This window comes from Chelonoidis abingdonii, chromosome 25 (genome assembly GCF_003597395.2).
Source record: "Chelonoidis abingdonii isolate Lonesome George chromosome 25, CheloAbing_2.0, whole genome shotgun sequence".
Taxonomy (NCBI): Eukaryota; Metazoa; Chordata; order Testudines; family Testudinidae; genus Chelonoidis; species Chelonoidis abingdonii.
The window spans coordinates 12,566,013-12,589,239 of NC_133793.1; the positions used below are offsets into that span (position 1 = coordinate 12,566,013).

General features: G+C 43.5%; 1 protein-coding gene across 9 annotated transcripts in view; it reads right to left on the reverse strand.

Moving 5' to 3' along the window:
- The window catches only part of LOC116837910 (lethal(3)malignant brain tumor-like protein 4), a 103,145-nt gene that overhangs the window by 24,225 nt on the left and 55,693 nt on the right, over nucleotides 1-23,227 (reverse strand). For 7 of the 9 annotated variants that reach the window (XR_012654871.1, XM_032802778.2, XM_032802774.2 and 4 more), the window contains 11 exons: nucleotides 22,082-22,217; nucleotides 21,517-21,608; nucleotides 20,185-20,336; nucleotides 18,005-18,081; nucleotides 16,614-16,699; nucleotides 8,744-8,854; nucleotides 5,168-5,282; nucleotides 4,971-5,070; nucleotides 3,338-3,502; nucleotides 492-626; nucleotides 11-72 (listed from right to left, as the gene is read on the reverse strand). Coding sequence is in view for 6 of the 9 variants with exons in the window: in XM_032802778.2 (XP_032658669.1) it covers nucleotides 11-72; nucleotides 492-626; nucleotides 3,338-3,502; nucleotides 4,971-5,070; nucleotides 5,168-5,282; nucleotides 8,744-8,854; nucleotides 16,614-16,699; nucleotides 18,005-18,081; nucleotides 20,185-20,336; nucleotides 21,517-21,608; nucleotides 22,082-22,217 (1,231 nt within the window). In the remaining 3 variants the exon portion in view is untranslated. The remainder of the gene's footprint in view (nucleotides 1-10; nucleotides 73-491; nucleotides 627-3,337; nucleotides 3,503-4,970; nucleotides 5,071-5,167; nucleotides 5,283-8,743; nucleotides 8,855-16,613; nucleotides 16,700-18,004; nucleotides 18,082-20,184; nucleotides 20,337-21,516; nucleotides 21,609-22,081; nucleotides 22,218-23,227) is intronic. The other 2 variants (XR_004376815.2, XR_004376816.2) reach the window with 1 other exon arrangement.

Below are 23,227 nucleotides of genomic sequence, written 5' to 3' on the forward strand. Positions count from 1 at the left end.
ATTAACCAACCTTTCCCTTCGTATTCCTGTTTCACTAGCTGGAGCTTTCTATAGGCATGCGAGCACCCAACCCTGAAAGCATAAATCAGTTATGTAAAGGTAACAAAACAAGCAATAGAGACAAATTGTTTTTCTGCAATGAGTGTGAATGGGAGTTTTACAAGAACCAAGAACTTTCCTCCTTAGAACTGGCAATCACACCCCCTATTCTCCCTCCACCCATCACCAGACATCTCTTGGGTAAGTGCCATGCTGCTAAATTCACAGGAGGAGATACAGATTTGGGTCCATGGCAGACAAAGGAAAGAAATCCTCCCCCAAATGTGGGGAAATTTAAACGGGACCTCACCATCTTACTATACAAACCGTAACCTCTGGACAAACTGGCTGCTCCACAGAGCAACTGCTTCCCTTTCCCATTTCCGGTATAGCTGCTGTTGTGGGAAACTTACCCACTAGTGCACTGGAACATGCTGCCAAGTCTCACTCACTTTTTTGGTTTAGCGATGGTATCTGCAGATGATTCCTCTTCAATCCAATGCTGCTCTTGACTGTTTTCAGACTGCTCTGACAGACTGTGGACGCTGCTTCGGCCCGATCTTTCGCTATCTTGCATGGAAGATTTTCTAGAGAGAGACAATAATTGAAGCTAATTAACTCATACTTTCCACTCCTCTAGGAATGCTGGATGTTGTTTGACTTGTACGTGAAAACAACTTCTAAGCACCACTTCATGGTTTAAACTTTACACTCCCACCCCCTGGTTAGTGATGCACAGCACTTTTCTTCTTAGCGCTGATGCAGGGAGATGATGTGAGAGAAATCATCCCTCGCTAGCCCAGGCTCTGATCTCAGAAGCAGGAAGGGACCATGAAAGCATTAATTCTGGTGCATCAAGAGCTTTAAACCTTGATACCTTTGGATAATATTTAAATAAGTTTTCACAGCTAAGTTTGGTGCATAAACTGAGCTGCAGCAGATGTGCAAGGCAAGGGAGAAGCAGTGGGGCACTGTAAGATTTGCGCTAGGAAACTCAAACCTCCCACTAGCAGGAAATGAATGGTTTAAAACAACAGAATATTACATTTCTATCCTGCCTGTTTTCCCACAAGGGTCCCACAGCTCCGTACAATCTTTCTATGTACAGCACCACTGAAACACAGCCACCTTGGGAATGAGGCTGGCAACGGGGGACACAGAACAGTGCTGAGAGGGGAAGAGACATTTGGCCAAATACATTGCACTGGAGGCAAACCCTTTTCCTACTAAATATGTCCAGGGATTTTTAACTCCACGCAAAGCAAAGAGAACGTTAACATTTAATCAAAAAGATAACAGCTCCCCGCCTCCCCACACACACAACAAATAGCACAACTGAAACAAACTGCTGAGATCTGCCGTTCTGGCTCTACAGGAATCTAGGGGCATGTCTACATTACAAAGTTAAGTTGATGTAAGGCAGCTTAAGTTGACCTAACTATGTAAGTGTACACACTACAGCAGGGGTCGGCAACCTTTCAGAAGTGGTGTGCCAAGTTTTCATTTATTCATGGTAATTTAAGGTTTCACATGCCAGTAATACATTTTACATTTACAGGGGCCGGCGGCTGGGACCCCAGCCTGGCAGTGGTCTGAGCAGCTCAGCCCACTGCTGGTCTGGGATTCTGTCTGCTGACCCCTGCCAGGTGGGGTCCCAGCTGCCGGCCCTGCTCAGCCCATGTCCGGCCCGGGGTTCCGCCCATCCAGGCCAACAGCGGCCTGAGTGGAGCCAATGGCCGAGACCCCAAGCTGGCAGCAGCATGCCGCAGTAAATCAGCTCACGTGCTGCCTTGGCACACATGCTGTAGGTTGCCGACCCCTGCACTAGAGTGTTCCTCCTGCCACTGTAACTTGCCCCTTACGCCGATCCAGTAAATCCACTTTGATGAGAGGTGTAAAGCTTAGGTTGACATAGTCTGGGTGATGCAGTGTCTGTATAGTCACTGTGGTCCTTGCATCACCTGTTGGCTGTCAGGGGGCTGACAGTTGGAGCCGTGAATGTCGAGAATGTTCACTGCTGGTAGGCTCCCTGTTTTGAAATGGAGTGGAGTGGAGTGGAGTGGAGTGGGCTCTCAGCCCCCCACTCTCTCTCTTTTAAGTCGGTGCAAGTGCTCTTCGTGAGGATGCACACTACTGACAGAAGGAGGGCTGTGTGGACAGGAAAAACAGCAGTAATTACTGCATGTCCAGTACTAACATAGGTTGACTTAATTCTGTAGCGTAGACGTGGCCTAAGCAATTAACCCCTTAGTTCCCAGCTCTCATCAGTAATATGTTTCAGTTGACTCTTGCAGCCACGGGGTTGACACACAGATTTTCCTGAATGATACCCATAAAGCACTGTCATAAAGGCTCCCAAAGCACTTCATGATGATAACAAATCATTTCTCCTGCACCTGAAATGCAGCCACCTCCAGGGTGGAATGCTGCAGTGGTTTAACAGCACATAGCAACCCTGCTTGAGAGTTTCAGGACAAGAAGCAAAGAAAAAGCCTATATCCAGTTGAAAGGGCAAGGGAAATATTTATGGCAATAGAATAGAATGTAATTTCCTTACTGGAATTTGACCAGGGCAACAGGATAAAGGAGGGAAAAAACCTATTTAGAGCACGTATAGAGTGTACAAGTGCAGTGTTCCATATTGGGACTGTGCAAGGCAAGGGTTAATGGTACTGTGGCAAGACTCCTGCTTCATTCACCTCGCAGAGCTCAGCATTCCCCCCTCTGGTGGTAGAGGCCTGGAGTAAATCAGTCCCGCTCCAGAGAGCTTTTACTCTTCAGTATTTACAGGGTAGGCCACAGGAGTGCTTTTCATAACACAAAAGGGGAATCTCTCTCCCTGCCTCCTATTAGGGGTGCTGCCTTGTTATGTTAACCCCTGGATGCCAGCCCTTCCCCAAACAGTCCATTGGGGGTTGCTTCCCCTGCAGGGAGGAGAGGAGCCTTCCATCCAGGAGAAGCCTTTTCTCATTGCTGCAGCTTGTCTCCCATCTCTCTTCAACCTCTCACCAGAAAAGAGGTTTTTTAAAGGTCCATCAGCAGCCCTCAGATGTCCCTAGTTGACCTGAGGTAACCTCATTTCAGCTCATGAGAAAAAGGACCTTTACCATTCTAGGGCTGATACATCTGCCTTCCACACCGCAGCCTGGTGACTCCTGCTCTTTGTCACAGGTATAAAGAGGACAGATGAATCCAGTGCTTTAACTGCTATCCTATTAACTCCCGGCTTTCAGTCTTGTGAGATAATGCAGACACTGGGTATCAGCAGAGCTCTGGTCAACAATAAAGTCAGCCTCACCTGGACTGTGGAGAGTCCTCCTGTAGGTCTATGAATGGAGCAGGAGTCTCTGGTCTCTTGGGCTTCTGGACACTGTTGCTGGGTGAAGGCTTCTCCCCACTGAGGCGATCCTGTAATGAGCCTTCTCTGTTGAGGTTAACTTCAGAATACGGGCAGCCAACTAACCTGTGTTGAAAACAAAGACATTCGACTACAGCATCATCTAGCCCTTCCATGCCCACCCTGCCCAAATCAGAGATGCATGCACCAATGAGCCCAGGAGAGTGGAGCCATTTGGGGGAATACAGCAAGGGAAAGCATGTGGGCAGAAGACCCCTGAGGAGCAGCAGACAGTCTGTTTAGCAGCTGCATGCCAGACATGTGCAATTGGCAGGATAGGCATGCTAGGGGGCATGGAAGAGGGAAGGCAGACCAGAGGAGGACCTGCCAAGGAGATTCTGCACTGAGTTGCCCAGGTGACTTCAACGGGCTGACACCAATGTAAATGAGAGCACACTCTGGCCCAGAGCAGAGGTCAGTGATAGACAACTAGACAAAAGTTGAGTTTTGAGGAAGGATTTGAAAGAGGAGAGTAAGGCTGCATGGAGCACAGGGTCAAGAGAGGGTATTTCAGGCACAGAGCAGCACAAACTCAGGCACCAGATCTTTTGTGGGAAGAGGAGACAAAGGGAGCATCAAGGTGAGCTGACCTGACACGCAAAGTGAAACTGCAAAGTACAAAAGAGTGAGTTTCCTAACAAGAAAAGGGAAAGTGAAAGTACAGAGTAAGCCCTCCATTAGCAGTCCCTCTCCACTATGGTGTACGCTCATTCTACTGCTCTGTCGGGAACAGCTTTACAAATAATAATAAATTAAGGCTCAAAACTTCTCTGGAATCTAGTGGTTGGATATGTATTTTTAGCTCAATTTTAGAGATAGAGAGAGAAACTAAGCTACAGAGTGCCAGTGACAGAGCCAAGATTAGAAACCAAGATCACATGATTCAGAGTACTGGGCTCTAGCTACTAGACAGCATCGACTGCTTAACCATAGCTATTCTCCATTAGCCTCCTGGCTTGTGCAGAAATTCACGCAATGATTTGCACCTCTATTGCCAATTCTATCTGAGAATTTCAGAGCACTTTACACCACATAAAAGCTAGGTATTATTATTATAGACAATAAGTATCTAATCTTTGCAACCCTTACATGAGATGAGGTAGGCAAGTATGATCCCATTTTACAGAGGAAGAAAATTAAGACAACAGAGAGTTTGATTCCTCCAAGCTCCCCCAGGAAATCAGTAGCAGAGCAAAACACTAACAACCACACCATGCTCCTTCTCTCCCTTAAATCTTGTGTGCTGCTTTCGGGTATGTTATTTTATAAAAAGGAACAACATTAATGGCAGGGGGTGGTAGAAATCATCGTCCCACTAAAATACAATCTAGTTTCTGATACCGATAGTGCAAGCTGAACTGATAGTCAAGCAGTCCATTTAGACACAAGAGGGAGCTGCAACCAAAGATATGACAGTATCTACAGAATAACCAGGGGATATAGTTGTACTGCTCCCATGGACAATAGGAGTCAAGCAGCTAAAACACCTGTGTCAAGCTTTGAAAATTATCCCTTATAGCCCAGGTGCACGTACGTATAATGTGTTCCATATCGGGGTCCCCTGACATGACCAATACCCTGGCAGCCGGGGGTAGGACACCCCTGCCCTGCTACTCCCATCATATCAGCAGCACCTAGTAATGAAAATAGTTAAACAATATATTTTTTGCACTTGAAGATTAGGCAAGAGAAGAAAAATGTAACCCAATGGGATGACATCATCCGCCTCACCTAGTGGGAGCTGCAGGGTGTGTCCGGTTTTTGCACACCAGCCCACAGGGTGAATGTCAGGACTGTCTGCATCGACCCAGAAATCATAGCTGTGGTCCCAACCATCAAAATGTATCTAAAAGGGAAGCCAAACAAGTACAGACCACACCAGCAGTGAGGGAGAGAGTTAAGGTTAGGACTCAGCTTTCAATTTAGCCCTTCCCCCGGCTGTTTTAACTTGCTCAATTTTTCATAAAAATTTCCTTTGGGGTGGCAACTTTCCATGCTATATGTCACACAATCCTCCCTCTGACCTGGTCAATGTTACTACTGTTTTCCTGAGCCCTGCATCTGTAGTTACAAAGAACAAAGATTCCGGTGACACAATCAAACCTTTGGGCCCTCAACAAAGCACAGGACACATGGATATTTAGTCATATCTTATCTTCGGGCTTAATATTTGCAAGCTCAATTGCTTATTTAATTGGTTTGCATTCTAGGAATCCAAAAATGTTTTTACAGAAAATGAGTTAGTACAGCTTTTGCACGGACTAACTAGAACTTTCTGTTTGCAGCGTTGGTGTAGCCATGTTGGTCTCAGGATATCAGAGAGACAAGATGGGTTAAGTAATATCTTACACTGGGCCAACTCTTCTCCAGGTCTGGGAAAGGTACCCAGAGAGCTTGTCTACACTTACAGCATTGCAGTGGTACAGCCGTACCAGTGGAACTGCGCTGCAGTAGGGCTCAGTGAAGATGCTACCTGTGCCGACAGGAGGTGTAGATACTCTGCCTCCCTGAGAGGCAGTAGCTATGTCAATAGGAAAAGTCCTCCCATCAACATAGTGTCATCTACACTGCGGATTAGTCGGTATAGCTATATTGCTCAGGGGTGTGGAAAATCTACACCCTTGAGTGATGCAGTTACACCGACATAAATTGATAGTGTAGACTAAGCCAGAGTGGCACAGCTAAATACATATTATAAGAGACCATTCAAGGTGAAGTGGCCCATTAAAACCTCTTCAGTTATAGGACCAAAAAAAAAAGAGAGCGAGGGTTAGTGAGTTACAGATTGTTGGGATCTAGGGATCCTAGTTTTCTGTGATACTCCCTGCCCTGCCCCCCCCCCAATATTCTCCAATAAGAAACCACAAAAATCTATGTTTGAAATGCTGAACTGTAGTTTCCCTAGACACAATATATGTAGGCTGGACGCAATATTTTATTGATATATTTACAATTTACAATTTTTAAACTGACAGCCAAAGCCCCACCTCTCGGGACTGACAGCCGGAGCCCCGCCCATTCTCTGATTATCTGAATTTTTGATTATGTAATCTGGCTCCAGTCCCAATTTGACCAGATAACAGGGGTTCTTGTATATGTTTTTATTTTTTCACAAAATGTAAAAGCTAAAGATTCTCTGTAAAAACATAAATTCAACATTTTTCTGTGGCAAACGGATTTCTAGCATCCCTGGTAACAAGCCATAAATCTAGTGTCTTTATAAGATTGTGATTTTTAGTTTCTAGCAACGTTTCAAATTTAAGTTCCCAGGCTTGTCTTCTGAAGATGTTGTGCAAGTTTCCTTTGGCGATTGATCATCATAGCAGTGGAGTGATATCTGCAGGTTTTGCATCTATTGTTGTGGCAGGGTCTGGTGCCACTCTAGCTGGTGCGTGCTGGTCTTTGAGGAGCTTCCTTCTGATGAGCTTGGCAAGGTTGGGGAGTTGTTTGAAGGCCAGAAGAGGGGATTCAGGAAAGATTTCTTTCAGCAAGTTGGCTCCATCAAGTATGGGTTGTAATCTACTTCTCACAGAATGCACCACCCAAATATCCCACAAGAACCTGCTTCAAGACCAAAAAAAATAAACCCAACCCCAAAAAAACCCTCTGACTGCACACTCCTAGTTGTTACTTACCAACCCACATGGGAACCCATACACAGTATCTCCAAACAATTACAACCGATGCTTGTGTGGACAACATTGAAAGAAATCTTTCCTGGACCCCCTTTTCTGACCTTCAAACAACTGCCTGCCAAGCTCATCAGAAGCAGGCTCCCCACAGATCAGCACGCACCAAGTCAAAGCAGCAGCAGACACTGCCAAACATCAAATGCAAAACCTGCAGCCATAACTCCACTTCTACAATGATTAACACCCCCACATAAGACACCTTTCGAGATCCCTGGGTCCTACACATGCCTATCACAACATGTGGGGTACCCCATCCAGTGCACTAAGTGCCCCAATAACGACTATGTGGATGAAACCAGACAATGAACTCAATGCTCTCAAATGAACTCACACAGGTAAAGGATAAAAGACAGAAACACCACATCACCTGTGGGTGAACACTTTTCACAAAGCAATCATTCTATATCTGACCTATCAGTCCTCTGCACAACACTTTCAAAGGACCTGGGAACTTAAATTCATAACTTTGCTAGGTACTGAAAAGCAAGGATTGAAGAGAGACACTAGATTAATGGCTTACTACAACGATCCCAGCAACAAACCCACTAACAACCCCATTCAGCTGCCTCCTGCCCCTTACATTCCTTCTATGATTGCAGGGGTGTTAACAGGCCACTTCACCTTGAGTTGTCCCTTGAAATGTGCGTTAATATAGTCTAAACAATCTGTTTCACCTTGTATTTAACTGTGACACTTTGGGTACCTTTCCCAGACCTGAAGAAGAGCTCTGAGTAAGCTCAAAAGCTTGTCTCTGTCACCAACAGCAGCTGGACCAATATAAGATGTTTCCATCTAATGGTTGTTTGGTGGTTTAGATGATATGAGTTGATGTTCTTGGTCATTTCCAATGAACGTGGGGCCATAATGCTAATTACAGAACTATAACTGGTAAAACTTGGCTCTCATTAGTGATCTCAGGGGAGAGACCAAGAATTGAATGGGCCATGGATAGAACTCCACTCTCATCCAAATGGTGGTCCCTCCATGTCAGTATAGAGGCATATTGCTGAGGGAGCTCACATGGTTACTGTCCCCGTTTTGTGGATTGCTGGCAAACCAGCACCTTTCACCGTTTTGTGGATTGTCTCTGACTGGCAAACCAGCACCTTTCACCAGCAGTATATTTACATGAAATCAAAAGGCAAATAAAAATGCATTTATGTGCCGATTACATGATAGTGAGTGGAGCCACTCACCACATAAACCTGGGCTCATCTTGACTATGGTTTTCCTTTTCAGTTCACTGTTAAGGGGAGCTCAGAAGTTGCCGATGAACTTCTCATTAGTAATATATCAATGTTGCATTAATTCACATAGATAATGCAGAAATTGCTCGAGGGAAGGCAAAACCATTTCAGCAAATATCATTCCAAAATAAGTTAAATTAAACTAGTATCTGACAATAGTGAGCAGTAACACGACGACTCACATGGGACTAACAAGCGAAACATCATTTTTAGACTGGACAGCTTTGCTTTCCAGATCTGTTATTTGTAAGGTGTTCCTGCTTGTTGTCATTTCCATAACAAGGAGAAGCCAATCCACGCACATTCTGTACCTCAAATCATCTGTATTCCTGGGCAGAAGGGCACTGTGCTTTCTTTGAAAGGCATACCTTGATACGATGGTCCTCCTTCTCAGCTATTGTTGCCACTCTTATTAACATGGGATTTCTCCTGTCCACAGCCTCTAGCTTCATGTTAACCTGGAACCCGTGGGCTGGACGCTGGAAGAGAAGATTGCAAGTGGAATTGTGAAAAGTCCATCATTTCAAGTCGTATAGTACTAGTTATCTTTTCTGGATAAATAGGTAAGTTCTTCCACATACCACAAACATTCCTTTGTAACTCTGAGCCTCACTCCTGCAAGCCACTGACTGCTTTTGAGACCAAAATCAGGATTTCCTGATGGGTTATGTTGCCAATTTGCCAGCTGCCAAAGGCCACAAATGGGACAATCTGAGCAACAGAGAGGAGCTTTTCGTACTCCATACTGGTGGCAGATTTTATTTCCCTCTTAAAGCTTAAAAAAAAATAATTTAGACTTCTCAGGTTAACCTTGACACCATAGATTTAAAGACGCAGGGCTATTAACCACCGTATGTCTGCATGCAGAACTCCTACTGGGATCCAAGGTATGATCCATTCACCTCCTCAGGTATTTTAGAAGGACACTGGACAGCTCACTACTATGTAGCTGAGTTAAATGCAGCCTAGGATGGTAGTGACTGAAAGACACCATCATCTGACAGCTCTCTTCCATAATTTAGGTGACGTGATTCGGCAGATCTCATTTCAGTCGCTTGTGAATATGTGTTCACATCACATAAACCCCTGTCAAAATTGGCAATAAATGGTCCTACTGCTGATAGTCTCAGCATAGGCCATTAATTTAATGGGCATGGAGACCCTGCTACCATTGCATCTTAGATATAGTCCCTCCATCTCAGGGTTGACGTACACTGCATGCAGCATAGGGGAAGACGGCCCTGCTGTTACCAGTGCTGTTCCTTTTCTGCAGATAAACAGAGAAAGCAAGTATCCCAGGCTGTCAATCTGGCACCTTTTACCAGCAAGAAAATCACTTAATGTTTTGAAGAGTTCTTGGTAATGTAGCCTCCTTGGCTTCAGGATGCAGCAATCTCTAGTTAACCCTTTGGATACTACATGAAGTCACATCCTCTCTCCATGGCAACTGGATGCAGGTCAGATTGCTGCTCTGACACTGGGCTTATAACAATTTCCAAAGCTGAAAAATACTACCTGTAAGAACCATTTACAAGTGCTACTCAATTCAAACCATTTGCAACAGAGCCGGGACATGATACCCTGGAAGAACACCCTATTCCTTTTCAAACTATCTAACAAGTAAGCAAAAGTCAGAAAAAAACCTGGGCATAACACAATCCTCTGAGGGAGGGTCAGACTGACTGACATGGAGGATCCTTGAATGAAAATTCATAGGTAAGACAGGATTTTCCCTTTCTCTGTCTTCTCCCTGTCAGACAGCCTTCACAGTAGGATGCAGAAAACAATAAATCATTCCTGTGGTGGGAGGAAGGATTCAGCTCACCCACGTAGAACTGTAAAGGAACTTAAGGGCTACAGGGGCATTCTGTCCTGTAACATCCTTCTACCAAACACTGCACCAGCAGGGCTGAGGATGTTGACTCTACAGTATCTGAGAAAATGTTTGAGAATGACGGGCCTCCTCAGAACATGTGTGGGATCTCTCCACCCACAAAAGGTGCTGCTCTTTTCAGACTGCGTAGTAACAAGAAGAGTTGTACCTGAGGCTTTGAATACCTTTGCTATATTTATACCTATATTTATTCTGTTCAGATCGAACTTGCATTTCTACTTCCTTAGGATGTCTGGATTCAACCAGCAGGGCAACATACCACTTCCTATTGTGCGAGGCAGACTTTAGAAACTTTGGAGATGTGGAGCTGGTTAGTTCACTGATATACCATGTTTGATAGAATGTGTAACCACACTTTCATTGACAGCAAGCTTCAAAACCTCCTTAGACCAGGAGGTAGCGAACAGGCGAGATACTTTCAGTGAGAAAAGGAAGAGACCTACTAGCTATGAAGCTGAGAGGCTGCTTTATTAGGACTTGTAGCCCACAGATCAAGATCATGGCAGGGAACTGCCCTTTGTAGGAGGACTGATAAGAGTAGTGGTCCTCCGATGTGTGTTATGTGACTGTGATGAGATTATCATAGGTTTCTTACAGTGCAATATGCCTGCAGTCATTGACTTGTCTTTCCAAAAAGTGCTGGTCTTGAGCCCCCTGGTAAGGTCATCTTGTAAAACCACGAGTGTTCTTTGTTTCAGCTGACCTTGCTCTGATGTGTCTGTTGTAACCCCAACATCTAAACCCCAAGTGACACAGACATAATTAATGAATTTCCTCCAAGACAAGAGGGTGTTTATCACTTTCTTAGAATGAGTGACTATAGGTACATCACCTCACATTCTCATTTGATGGGTTAATCAGCATTGGATTTTGATTCAGGATAGGTCCCTGTTGAAGAGTGTGTGTGTGTTTATATATATAGTTTGAGAGGAAGTTCCAGTTATGTCTAACTCAGGTTTGAGAACCAAGACCTGAAAGTGGTTATAATCACAATCTTCTTTACCATCTTTACTTTCAGTGGCTGAAGGGGGAAGGCATAAGGGAGGGTCTTTCAACACATCTCTGAGATAAGAGGATGACGGCCTCTACTTTTGAGTCTCTCTTCCTCATAGAGGACCTCTTTTGGTTTTCCTACTGAACTTGGATGCAAATAGGTTCCTCAACAGGCTGCCCACCTGGCCTGTGATGTACTGTAAGGCGAGCTGATCAAGACTGCATTCCCTCCGTTCTGAGAGTGTCTTGCTGAGCTGACTGACCTTGACTTTCCTTCTTGGCACTGAACCCTGAGAAAAAGAGAGCTTCTGCCCAGGACACAAACAAGGTTACTTCTCTAAGCAGAGCTGAAGGTTTTCTGCATTCTGAGCAGTTACGTATTCACTGGATTTGTGAAGAATCATCTGCTGTAAATGGAGGAGTGTCTGACAGCCCAAAGCATGAGACAGGTTATACTCCATGACTCCTCCTTGGACAATTCCCCTCTCCCTCAAGTCATATAGGAGTCCAGATATGTTCTCACAACATGGGATCTAGTATCTATACTGAGGATCAGCTTCTCCGGACCCAACAGGAGGTAGCTGTTAAATATAAAGAAGTAATCGCTTTCTAGGTAAATTCAATTAATTTGAAGAAATTTGGACCATGTCTCTAAATATATTTGGATAAAAAAAAAAATGTTGAGACGGCTCAGAGAAAGCCAGGCCTCCATTCTCCCTAGCTCCTCATCTTTTTCCTTCCCCCACCCCTTCTCCCTATTCACCTACGTTTTCTCCTGTTTTATTACTGTTACCCTCTTCCTAACATGTTATGTCTATGTAGTATTGCCTGGTTTTGTATTGTCTCCTCTTGCAGCCTTGATAAGTTGTAACTCTGCATAATTCTACTGGAGATCCCATAAACCATGTGGTATTTGAAACATATACAAGCTGCAGATCATTTACCTTTTTGTACTTTTCATTGTCTGGCTCTTTATGGAAATCAATACAGAATTAATCACACACAAAAAAATGAATTCATCAAGAGATGCTAGTACTGGATCTGGACCAAGATCTTTATATACTCATTTGCTGCAATTGCTGGCTGGAAGCAAAGCCAGAATTTTGCGGGTCTCCACACATGAGCCCTAGCAGCCCAGGAGCTGAGTCAGAGATTTTAATCTCAGCAGATGTGTGCTAATGTTGGACAAATCAGACTATCTTTTTTCCATCGCTCTTCGGAAATAAAGAATGCCTTTGACAATACCTTCTATGCTAGAGTTTTATGAGGGCTGTAATTGGCCCTTCCACTTGTTTGCTCAAAGTCGTGCTTCTGAAGGCTTTTGGCAATGGCTGCTAGACCCTGCATAACATAACGAGAAGGTCATTGGACAAGGGTAGACACATATTCTTTTCACCTGAAGGGAGGGATGACATTGGCATTTGTGTCTTCCTGTGTAGAAGTTACAACTCTACACTGAGATGCTTCTATTGCAGCAGGAAGCTAAAGTATCTCTGGGTGACTCGCCCCGATTGTCTCTCCAGGAGGATTATTTTCATATTTCTAAACCTTTGAGAAGACAATGACGGATTTCTGTATTTCTACCTGGAATATTGATCTCCTTATGGACTTGTTGAGAGAACTGAGATATAAAAGAGGCTGGAGGCCATTGTTTCTCTTTGAAATCATCTGGAAACACTTGGAAGGTGGTAAGGTGATAGGGAAGAGCCAGCATGGATTTGTAAAGAACAAATCGTGTCAAACCAATCTGATAGCTTTCTTTGATAGGATAATGAGTCTTGTGGATAAGGGAGAAGCGGTGGATGTGGTATACCTAGACTTTAGTAAGGCATTTGATACGGTCTCGCATGATATCCTTATCGATAAACTAGGCAAATACAATTTAGATGGGGCTACTATAAGGTGGGTGCATAACTGGCTGGATAACCGTACTCAGAGAGTGGTTATTAATGGCTCTCAATCCTGCTGGAAAGGTATAACAAGTGGGGTTCCGCAGGGGTCTGTTTTGGGACTGGATCTGTTCAATATCTTCATCAACGACTTAGATGTTGGCATAGAAAGTACGCTTATTAAGTTTGCAGACGATACCAAACTGGGAGGGATTGCAACTGCTTTGGAGGACAGGGTCAAAATTCAAAATGATCTGGACAAATTGGAGAAATGGTCTGAGGTAAACCGGATGAAGTTCAATAAAGACAAATGCAAAGTGCTCCACTTAGGAAGGAACAATCAGTTTCACACATACAGAATGGGAAGAGACTGTCTAGGAAGGAGTATGGCAGAAAGAGATCTAGGGGTCATAGTGGACCACAAGCTAAATATGAGTCAACAGTGTGATACTGTTGCAAAAAAAGCAAACGTGATTCTGGGATGCATTAACAGGTGTGTTGTAAACAAGACACGAGAAGTCATTCTTCCGCTCTACTCTGCGCTGGTTAGGCCTCAACTGGAGTATTGTGTCCAGTTCTGGGCACCGCATTTCAAGAAAGATGTGGAGAAATTGGAGAGGGTCCAGAGAAGAGCAACAAGAATGATTAAAGGTCTTGAGAACATGACCTATGAAGGAAGGCTGAAAGAATTGGGTTTATTTAGTTTGGAAAAGAGAAGACTGAGAGGGGACATGATAGCAGTTTTCAGGTATCTAAAAGGGTGTCATCAGGAGGAGGGAGAAAACTTGTTCACCTTAGCCTTTAATGATAGAACAAGAAGCAATGGGCTTAAACTGCAGCAAGGGAGATTTAGGTTGGACATTAGGAAAAAGTTCCTAACTGTCAGGGTAGTTAAACACTGGAATAAATTGCCTAGGGAGGTTGTGGAATCTCCATCTCTGGAGATATTTAAGAGTAGGTTAGATAAATGTCTATCAGGGATGGTCTAGACAGTATTTGGTCCTGCCATGAGGGCAGGGGACTGGACTCGATGACCTCTCGACGTCCCTTCCAGTCCTAGAGCCTATGAATCTATGAATTACAAAAATCTTGCCCTCTTTCCAAAATATCTGTCTCTCCATGGAACTGGTTCTATCGTTCCAACATGGAGGAGATGGACTATTGCATCGCTAGTCTTCTGATACTATGAAGGGTCTTTAGTGTTTTATTTTAATTAACTTTGGGGAAAGCATGAACTTGAGACCCTGGGATAACAAGCATCCTTCCCTGATTGCCTCAAGTATCCATTTTCTGAGGGCCCATCTTGAAGTATGCCTCGTAAAAGGGGGGAGTGGTTCAGACTTGAGAAACCCAAAACCAAGAGAAGCTTTTGGGACTGGATGGTTTGGAATCCCAAACGTGGTCTTCCAACAGCAATGGCCTCTTTCTCATGTATAATCTCTGTGCTAGGACCTGAAGGAGCAGTGACTTCAATGGGAACACTTGTTGGGATAAGACAGTTTGAAGTTTCTCTCACTGGAAAGAGGGATAGATTTATTCTCTTGTCTAAAGCCAGTGGCTACTTTGTCTCCACATTCCCCAAATAGTTTACCAATACAATATTTCAAGTGAAGCCACAGTTACTTCTGGGACACATCTCTGGAAATTTTAAATGTACTACAAATGTAGCCAGCTGAAGCACCAATGATGAAAAAGCCACTAGGGAAATCTAGTTTTAAGTAGATTTTATTTAGTGGTTTTTCCAGGGCTTTTGTGCCCACTCACAATGACTCCTCAGTTGCGCACAGACCTCCATGATAAAAAACTTCAGCCAATAACCTCAGCGCTGAGACTGCTGTATCCAAGTTTAGTCTGAGCGATGATCTTATTCTCGTGTCTGTGTGTTTGGGAGGAATACGCCTTCAGCTGGTATGATTATGCCCGTTAAGAAGGAGGCTGCAGTAGGCTTAACTTTAGGCAGAGTAATGAAGACCCTTTTAATCATTAAGTACAAGTAAGTCTTGAAAGTGAATTCTCACTCCACCTTCATCAGACCCTCATAAACCAGGTGAGGAAGAATTACACAGCTCCTGGTCAACTCTGCCAGTTTTTCTAAGGATTTTTTTTTCTGTTTCATTTTCTAACAACACAAGCACCTGTGAAGTTAGTCCTCTATTCAATCTTAATTCTAAAAAGCTAGCTGAAAGTCTGGGATATCTTGCTAGCTTTACAAATTTCTCCTCTTAGGAGGCTCTAGTGGGAAGATTCTCTTGTTGGAGGTGCTAAGACTTTGCGCTGTCCCATTAAGAGCTAATTGTGAACAATGTTCTTCAGGTCCTGGGCCAAATCCCTTTGACAAGGTGAGGGAGGGGCAGAGGCAAGGGGAGAGTGCATTACCAAGGAGGTAGAAAGGACAGTCTGTAGGCTTGTATCCTGCATGTCTCCTGAAGGAAAATTACTAGTAGTCACTCTCTCTTGTGGGCCTCTTGGAGACTGGAAGGGGAAAGGAGGTAGGTCCATCTCCCATGGAAGGGGATCACTTCATCTGCTGCTGGCTGCAGGCTGTGTGAGCACTGATCACACAGCATGAGCAGTGAGCTGAAATCAGTGGAAACTGGCTATGGTATCAGAAAGGTTGCAGCCGCCGACACCTTTCATGGCAGCTGAACTCCTGTAGGCAGAACAGCTTGTACGGAGGATGGAATCTTTGCGGCCTTCTCAACCATCTGAGCATGGACCTTGCTTACAGGCTGGCTGGGAGCAGGGCTTTGCTCCTCTGGGTTGTTGCTGTGGGACTTCACCTTCCCCTGATATTCAGGGGACTCCAGCGAACATTTCCTCCTTGGCAAGCCATGGGAATAGGGGTCGCATGCCTAAGAGGTATAAGGGGAGGGGGCTTTGGAAAAAACAAAAACAAAGCTACCTTCTGATTCCATGCAAATGTTTCTAGCCTGCTCTCACTCAATGAAGGGAACTTTCATGTGGCCTGCCTGACAGTCTCAGCATGGACCTCTCGCTCGCTGGCTGAGAGCTTCCCCTTGGTCCCAGGAGCCACCTAATGAGTGTGCCAGGAGATTGTTGTCTGTATCTGCTATTTCTATGGGTTAGGGGAGGTGTGGCTCTTCATACCCTCCTCACAAAGATTTTTTTTTTTTTTTTTTAGTTTAGCAGTTTTGAGGAGAAAAACTTCAAAGCCAATGAAGAAACAGAGACATTCAGTTAAAAATCTTTTACAAATTGCGCAAAAGCTCCTCTCCAAAGGGACCCCTGGAGTCTGCCATGTCTGGGGCCTGGAGACAAGATTCTGGAGAGTCCTCCTGAGGGGCCATGCTAAACCCAGGCTCAGAGCAAAGATCCGGTTTGCCTCAGTGGCATGGAGATGGGGAACACCCCACTGTGAAGCCTGCCTGACATGAATGGGGCTGAGAATGGCACACTCTATAGTAATATTCTGACCTAGTGAGACAAAAGAACTTCACCAACCAATTTAAATGCTCTTGCTGGGGCTGCCTGGGAACTGGTTTCTTCCAAATATTTCTCCCATGAAAAGCTTTTGGAATCCTTGTATTCTGGAAAAGATGAAGGACTATCTTAAGAGTTAAATTATAAAAAACCCCAGTCAACTACAAAACCACCACCATCATCACCACAGGAGCACAGCTATGTAATACGTGGCTATTCTGTGAACTGAGCTCTCACAAAAGATGGCAGATTGACATCCTTGCAGAATTAAGCCACCTGTTTATTCACACAGAAAATTTACAGCACAGGCAGTAGCAGTGCAAACTTCCAGCATACAGTTCATTTCTTTATTGCTCCACCAATTCTTGGTCTCTTGAGTAAGTTGCCAAATAGAGCCAGTCATGGGGTTTTGTGATATGAACTGAGATCACCAAATTAATTTCCTATATTGCAGGTTTCTGAACAGCTGTCAGATAGAAGAGACTTTCCATCACTTCCTACCTATCCATGGGCTGGATGCAAATTAGCAGCCTGGACGGGAAAGGCTCCATCTCTCCCATTAACTTCCTGAGATTATGGTAAACTAATTTCCTGTATTTCAACCACAGTGGGATATGTTCTCCTTGGCAGCACAACGCAAACTACATTTTTAAAAAGTGTTCTATGTCTTTTTTTCTATCCCTGCTATTTATCACCATCTTAGTAGCCTGAATTTGTGAGTCTCGGTGTTCCCATTGGACAGCCGTGCACATCACAAAACTACATGACTGGCAAATTGAGGACTCCCAAAGAAGTCAAGAATTGAATAGAGACTAGCCTTCCATTCTGAAGGAAGCTCCCACTCCCACCGATGCTGCTAAACCTATTAAGCAAATAAAGGACGTCATGCTACAAGGCTGTCAATCCAGCACCAAGTGGACAATATTTTTTTTAGGCAAGAAAACAAAAAACAAAACAAAAAAAACCTGTCAAAGCCTGAAAATAACACAATTTCCCTGCAGATTTTATCCTTTCCATTTGCTGATATCTCAATTTCAATGCAGAAGAAACATACAAGACTCCAATCTTTCCTCTTCTCTTTCCAGGAATTCCATACCCACATTTCTGAGAGCATGAGACTGAGCCTCTTTTTCCCAGCTCGCCTTCAAGGAAATACTGCGTCTACCTCCAAAGACTTCCCCACAAAAAATTCAATTCGTTTCCAAATGACCAAGCCCTCTCTCAGTGGCTTGAAAGAGCTACAGAAATCAAATATAGTTGTACTTCAGTGTGCATTAATAATAAACCTGTTCAGCCAATAAAAGAAAGGATACTGAATAGCATTTGTAACTTGCAAATTTATAATTATGCAGGAGATAGAGCTTGCAGGTCTTCTGACTGAAGCAAGAAACACAATCCTGCTTTTAACATACCAGGTGGCGTTGTCAGTGGGGTTCCGGTTTCTTGGCAGTAACCAACAGGACGAATATATGGGCTGCTAGCATCACACCTGGATCAAAAGGAAAGAATTGGCTCTAGTCAACTTTAATGTGAGAAGAAACACAGCAGAACAAATCCCATCTGATGTTTCTTTGTTGGAGCAGCAGATGCTTTTAGTGTGTGTGATCATGATGTACAGCACAAGTGCTGCCTGGTTGGAATTCACAAAAGCTACATTTTCAAGAACTGACATTCAAGTTGCCCCAGCAAGACAGGTGAATACTAAAGAGCCAAAGTATGTGTTTGTGTAGCTAACGCATACTTTCTAAGTGCTGTTCTTTGAAAAACTAATTCCCCCACTGAATTAGTCTGGGCACAGATTTTCAAAACTAACACACAAAACAAGCAAACAAAAAAATGTTAAAACACATACCATAAAAAGCCTATGCAAGAAATAAAAGCTATGGTGGGGGAGGAGGATGATTTGAAGACTTGAGCTTAGAACTGTGTACATATTTCATTAATTGAATGTGAAGCCAATTGGAACTTGCCTGGCTTCTGATTTGGTTACAAATCCAAAACTTGGTCCAAGGGCTTGAAATCCTGAGAGAACTTGGCCTAAGTTCTGAGAAAGCCCCTTCTTTCCTATGAGTTCTGGGGAAGGGACTTATGGTTTCATGCCAAACCAGGCAAAACAATACAGCTTCACCCAAATTTTGCTTTGATGGTTTTTTTGTTTGTATCTAAGTTTGCCTTCCTGGAGCAAGAAACAACTGTGAAAAGAGTGTAACACTAAAGAAACCACCACCACACACAGAGCTGATGGGTGCAAATCTAAATGCTTTGCATTGCTTTCACAGATCAAAAGCTAAGTTTTTTCTAGAAATTAAACAAAAGACTGGGCACAGGTCTATAGTGTAGATTGGGATATATAAAATGGAGAGGAAAGAGAAATATGGTCTCTTGGTTAGCTGGGATCAGGACTCAGGAGACCCTCACATGGAATGCGGCATGAACATAAGAACATCAGAACATAAGAAGGGCCATACTGGGTCAGATCAAAAGTCCATCTGTCCAGTAACCTGTCTTCCAACAGTGGGCAATGCCAGGTGCCCCAGAGGGAATGAACAGTACAGGGAATCATAAAGTGAGCCCGTCGGCCATTCCCAGCTTCTGGCAAACAGAGGTTAGGAACACCTTCCCTGCCCATCCTGGCTAATAGCCATTGATGGACCTATCCTCCATGAATTTATCTAGTTCTTTTTTGAACTCTGTTATAGTCTTGGCCTTCACAACATCCTCTGACAAGGAGTTCCACAGGTTGACTGTGGATCGTGTGAAAAAATGCTTCCCTTTGTTTGTTTTAAACCTGCTGCTTATTAATTTCATTTGGTGACCACCCTGGTTCTTGTGTTATGAGAAAGAGTAAATGACACTTCCTTATTTACTTTCTCCACACCAGTCATGATTTTATAGAAGTCAATCATATCCCCCTTTAGTCATCTCTTTTCCAAGCTAAAAAGTCCCAGTCTTTTTAATCTCTCCTCATACAGAAGCCATTCCATACCCTTAATAATTTTTGTTGCCCTTTTCTGAACCTTTTCCAATTCCAACATAGCTTTTTTGAGATGGAGTGATCACATCTGCATGCAGTACTCCATGGTACATCCACATCTTGATTTATATAGAGGCAATATGATATTTTCTGTCTTAAATTATTAAAATTAAATAGTCACCATCTAAAAAAAAAAGCACCCTGAGATTCTCAGATGAAAAGTGCAATAAAAGAACAGGACATAATTTTCAAAAAATGAGTAAGATTCCGATCAATTCAATGGATTTAGAAGGGAAAGACTTCCATGGACTTCAATATATTCACAGAAGGCAATGAGACATGGGTCTCCACCCAAGAGAGGTGACAGCTGGAAGCCAGAAACCTTTAAGAAGATGGCCCTTGAAGGACCATGAAGAGAGAAATACAGGTGCAGTTACCTCAAAACTGTGACAAGGCCACTTATTTAGAAGCCTGAAAATGGATTCAGGAGCCCCAAAGCACTCACACTTTAAAATCTTAGCAGTTAAGTATTAGAGATCATGCACTTTATGGCAAGATGTTACAAGGGGAAAAATATCACAGTATTTGCGGATAAAGTTTGGAAATAGTTTTCTTTACCAATAGTCATAGCTCTCGTCCCAGTTGTCGAAATGAATCAGCAACCGGTTATCCAATGTATCAGCGATGGTTGCCACGCACATCAAAGATGGATTCTTTTTGTCCACTGCCTCTAGTTTCATTCCCATCCGAAAACCAGATGGTGTGACAGGCTAAGGAATAGCATAGAGGGAAAAGATATGTCAAGCTCTACGCCAGGTCATTTAAATTACTGTTCCAAACCTATTTGTCTCAGGTTATTTAAACAAAATACTGTACTAGTAGAAAACAATATCATACTGTAACTACTTGCTTGTTAGAACATCTGTCAGGAGGGTTAAAGCCCAGATTCCCATGTGTTCTGGCAACAATGCCTATGATTTCTATCAATAGGTTGGTGCAATCTGAATAATACTTATGTTCAATTACATCAGAGCCAGACAGTTCAGAGACAGAGGTACAGAGGGCCCTTCTGATGATGAGTACGGATAGAGGACGGATATTAGCATTGCAAGCCCTCCCATATTAATGGAGAAGGATAAGTCAGATGGCTCGTGAGAGTCTCCAGGGTATACAGGTGGGTCAGTCCAAAAAGCAGAGCCAGAATTACATGCTAAGGCCTCAATCCCTCTAAAGCAAATCCTCCATCCTTTTGCAATATCTGGGTAAGAATACTTTGATTAGGCTGAATGGGAAATGGTGCTCAGCAAAGAAACCAGGAGACCACTAACTCAGGATGGGGAAAAAAACAATGGCGGTAAAGACAGAAAAAACAACAGAGATCTAGATAAGCTTGAAAGCTTGTGTCTTTCACCAACAGAAGTTGGTCCAATAAAAGATGTTACCTCACCCACCTTGTCTTTCTAATATCCTGGGCTCAACACAGCTATAACGACACTACAAACAGAGATATGTACAGGGATGAACACCTTTGTGTATGGTGCTGAATAAACAGGACTTGTGAGATTCTTAGAGTACAGGGAAGTATCACAAACATCTAGAAGCTGAGGCCCCAAGCAAAAACAGAGTATTACAATGTATTTAATTAATGCTAATGTAAATCAGCAGACAAGAGATCAAGGAGGAGGGCAAATAAACAATCTCTGTCTGGAAGTTAGTGAATGTTGGGAGGGCTTGGGGTGGAGAAGTAAGAAAATTACTTTGGTTTCTCAGCCTACAAATAAATTGCTGTGGGAAACTGCTCCCATTTGACTCCACCAAGTTCTTTAGTGTTACAGCTTCTGTCCTGAGCATATAAAAAGGACACGTTTATATTCTGGCCAAAGTTTTAGGCAGTGCTTACTTAATATCAGTTGTATTTTAGAAGACATTATACCCGATGCCACCACTTACTGTGCTGAAGGTCTTGAAAAGGTTTTTCGGGGCTGCTTGAGCTTTGCAATTCTTCAAATACAAAACCCAATTAAATTCCCCTTCCTTGTAACCTAGAAAAAGAGATCAGAGATTGTTTTACATTGTTCCTGCTATATTCAGACTGGTTTTTCAAAAATGGAAATAACCTAGAGAAGGATTTGAACTTTGCATGATACCTGCCCTTGTACAATCGTCAAGAATTAGGCATTTCAGTTAACACATTACTCCCTCTTTTACTGCACTGTCTAATCATTAATCTGAAACTTCAAATGTTTCTAAGAAATGGAACGCAAGAAAGAAAGCGTAAGTTGTGAACAAAGATATTCGATTTGCACGCTCACTTAATAAAGAGTTACTAATTACTTTGACTAACAATGCCAAACCCTGGGAATATCAGTAAGAAATTGGTTTGCCCTTCTGGCAATTATCTTCACACTTCAAATCATTCAAAGTGGGCTTGACATGAAACAAAACACGGACACTAAGGGCAGCCAGTTCACAGCAAAACGCATTGCTTCTTTTACAGGTTTATTTCTCCACGTACCTTTCGGAGAGAGCAGCTTGTGACCTGTCTTTTCACACCAGCCAACAGGGTGGATATCTGGAGAGTCAGCATTAACCCAGAAGTCATAGTACTCAGAATAACCATCAAAATGTAACCGCATCCTGTATCCCTGCACCTACAAGCACAAGAGATTGTATTATCTTAACGGGACATTGACAAGTGACAAACATACTATTTTTAAAAGCCATTAACTCTCTTCTCTTTGGGTTTGTAAAACTGAAAGGAACTTTAAAAAAATAATTTCCTTTAGAAAATTCAGTTTTACATTTTCCATTTATGCTGTTTGCTTATTTTTCCCATTACACTTAGGGCTGGTGTACACTACCATTTAAGTCTATCTAACTTACGTCACTCAGAGGTGTGAAAAACCCCTGCCCCCCTGAAGCGACGCACGTTTCGCACTGTCCACACCGGCGCTACGTCAGTGTGAGACCCTCTCCCGCCGACATAGCTTCCGCTTTTTGTCAAGGTGGAGTAATGATGCCGACGGCAGAGCGCTCTCCCATAGGCATAGCGTGTCTTCACCAGACATGTTATAATGGCACAGCTGCTGCGCCGATGTAATGCTGTATGTAGCGTAGACTTGCCCTCAGTTTGGACAATGTAAAATAAGACTTGTCTGTTTCATTTTCTTGTTCTCATACTGTAGCCCTACATTGCAATGTTTTGGGTGGCACATGCTGCAGGGAACTGCAGAGGGTCCAACCCAACCCAACCCAGTTTTTCAATGCTTTAAAAAGACACTATGAAAACATTTCTACTCGTATAGGTTTTGCGAAGCCTTAAGTCCCGGTTTTGAAATCCTTGCCCATTTCAATCCACTGGGATTGACTGGGGCACTGTGGAGGGAGAAGCCCTCTTGGACCACAGTCTGGGGCTACATTTCTTCTCTGGCTCTCTCAGAGTTCTCCCGTTGCTTGTGGCATACAAGAGTTTCTTCAAACAAACAAAGGAAAAGGGGTCTCTCTCTCTCCCCCCTGGGGACCAGGAGAATTAAAGTAAAAAAAAATAAAATAAAAAGTATTCAACCTCTTAGGCAGTTTCTCCAACACCTTTCTGTGGGTCTGCTTTTTAGCATTCTTGATCAGGGCTAGGGGCCATCTTTATGCCCTCACCTTTCAGTAA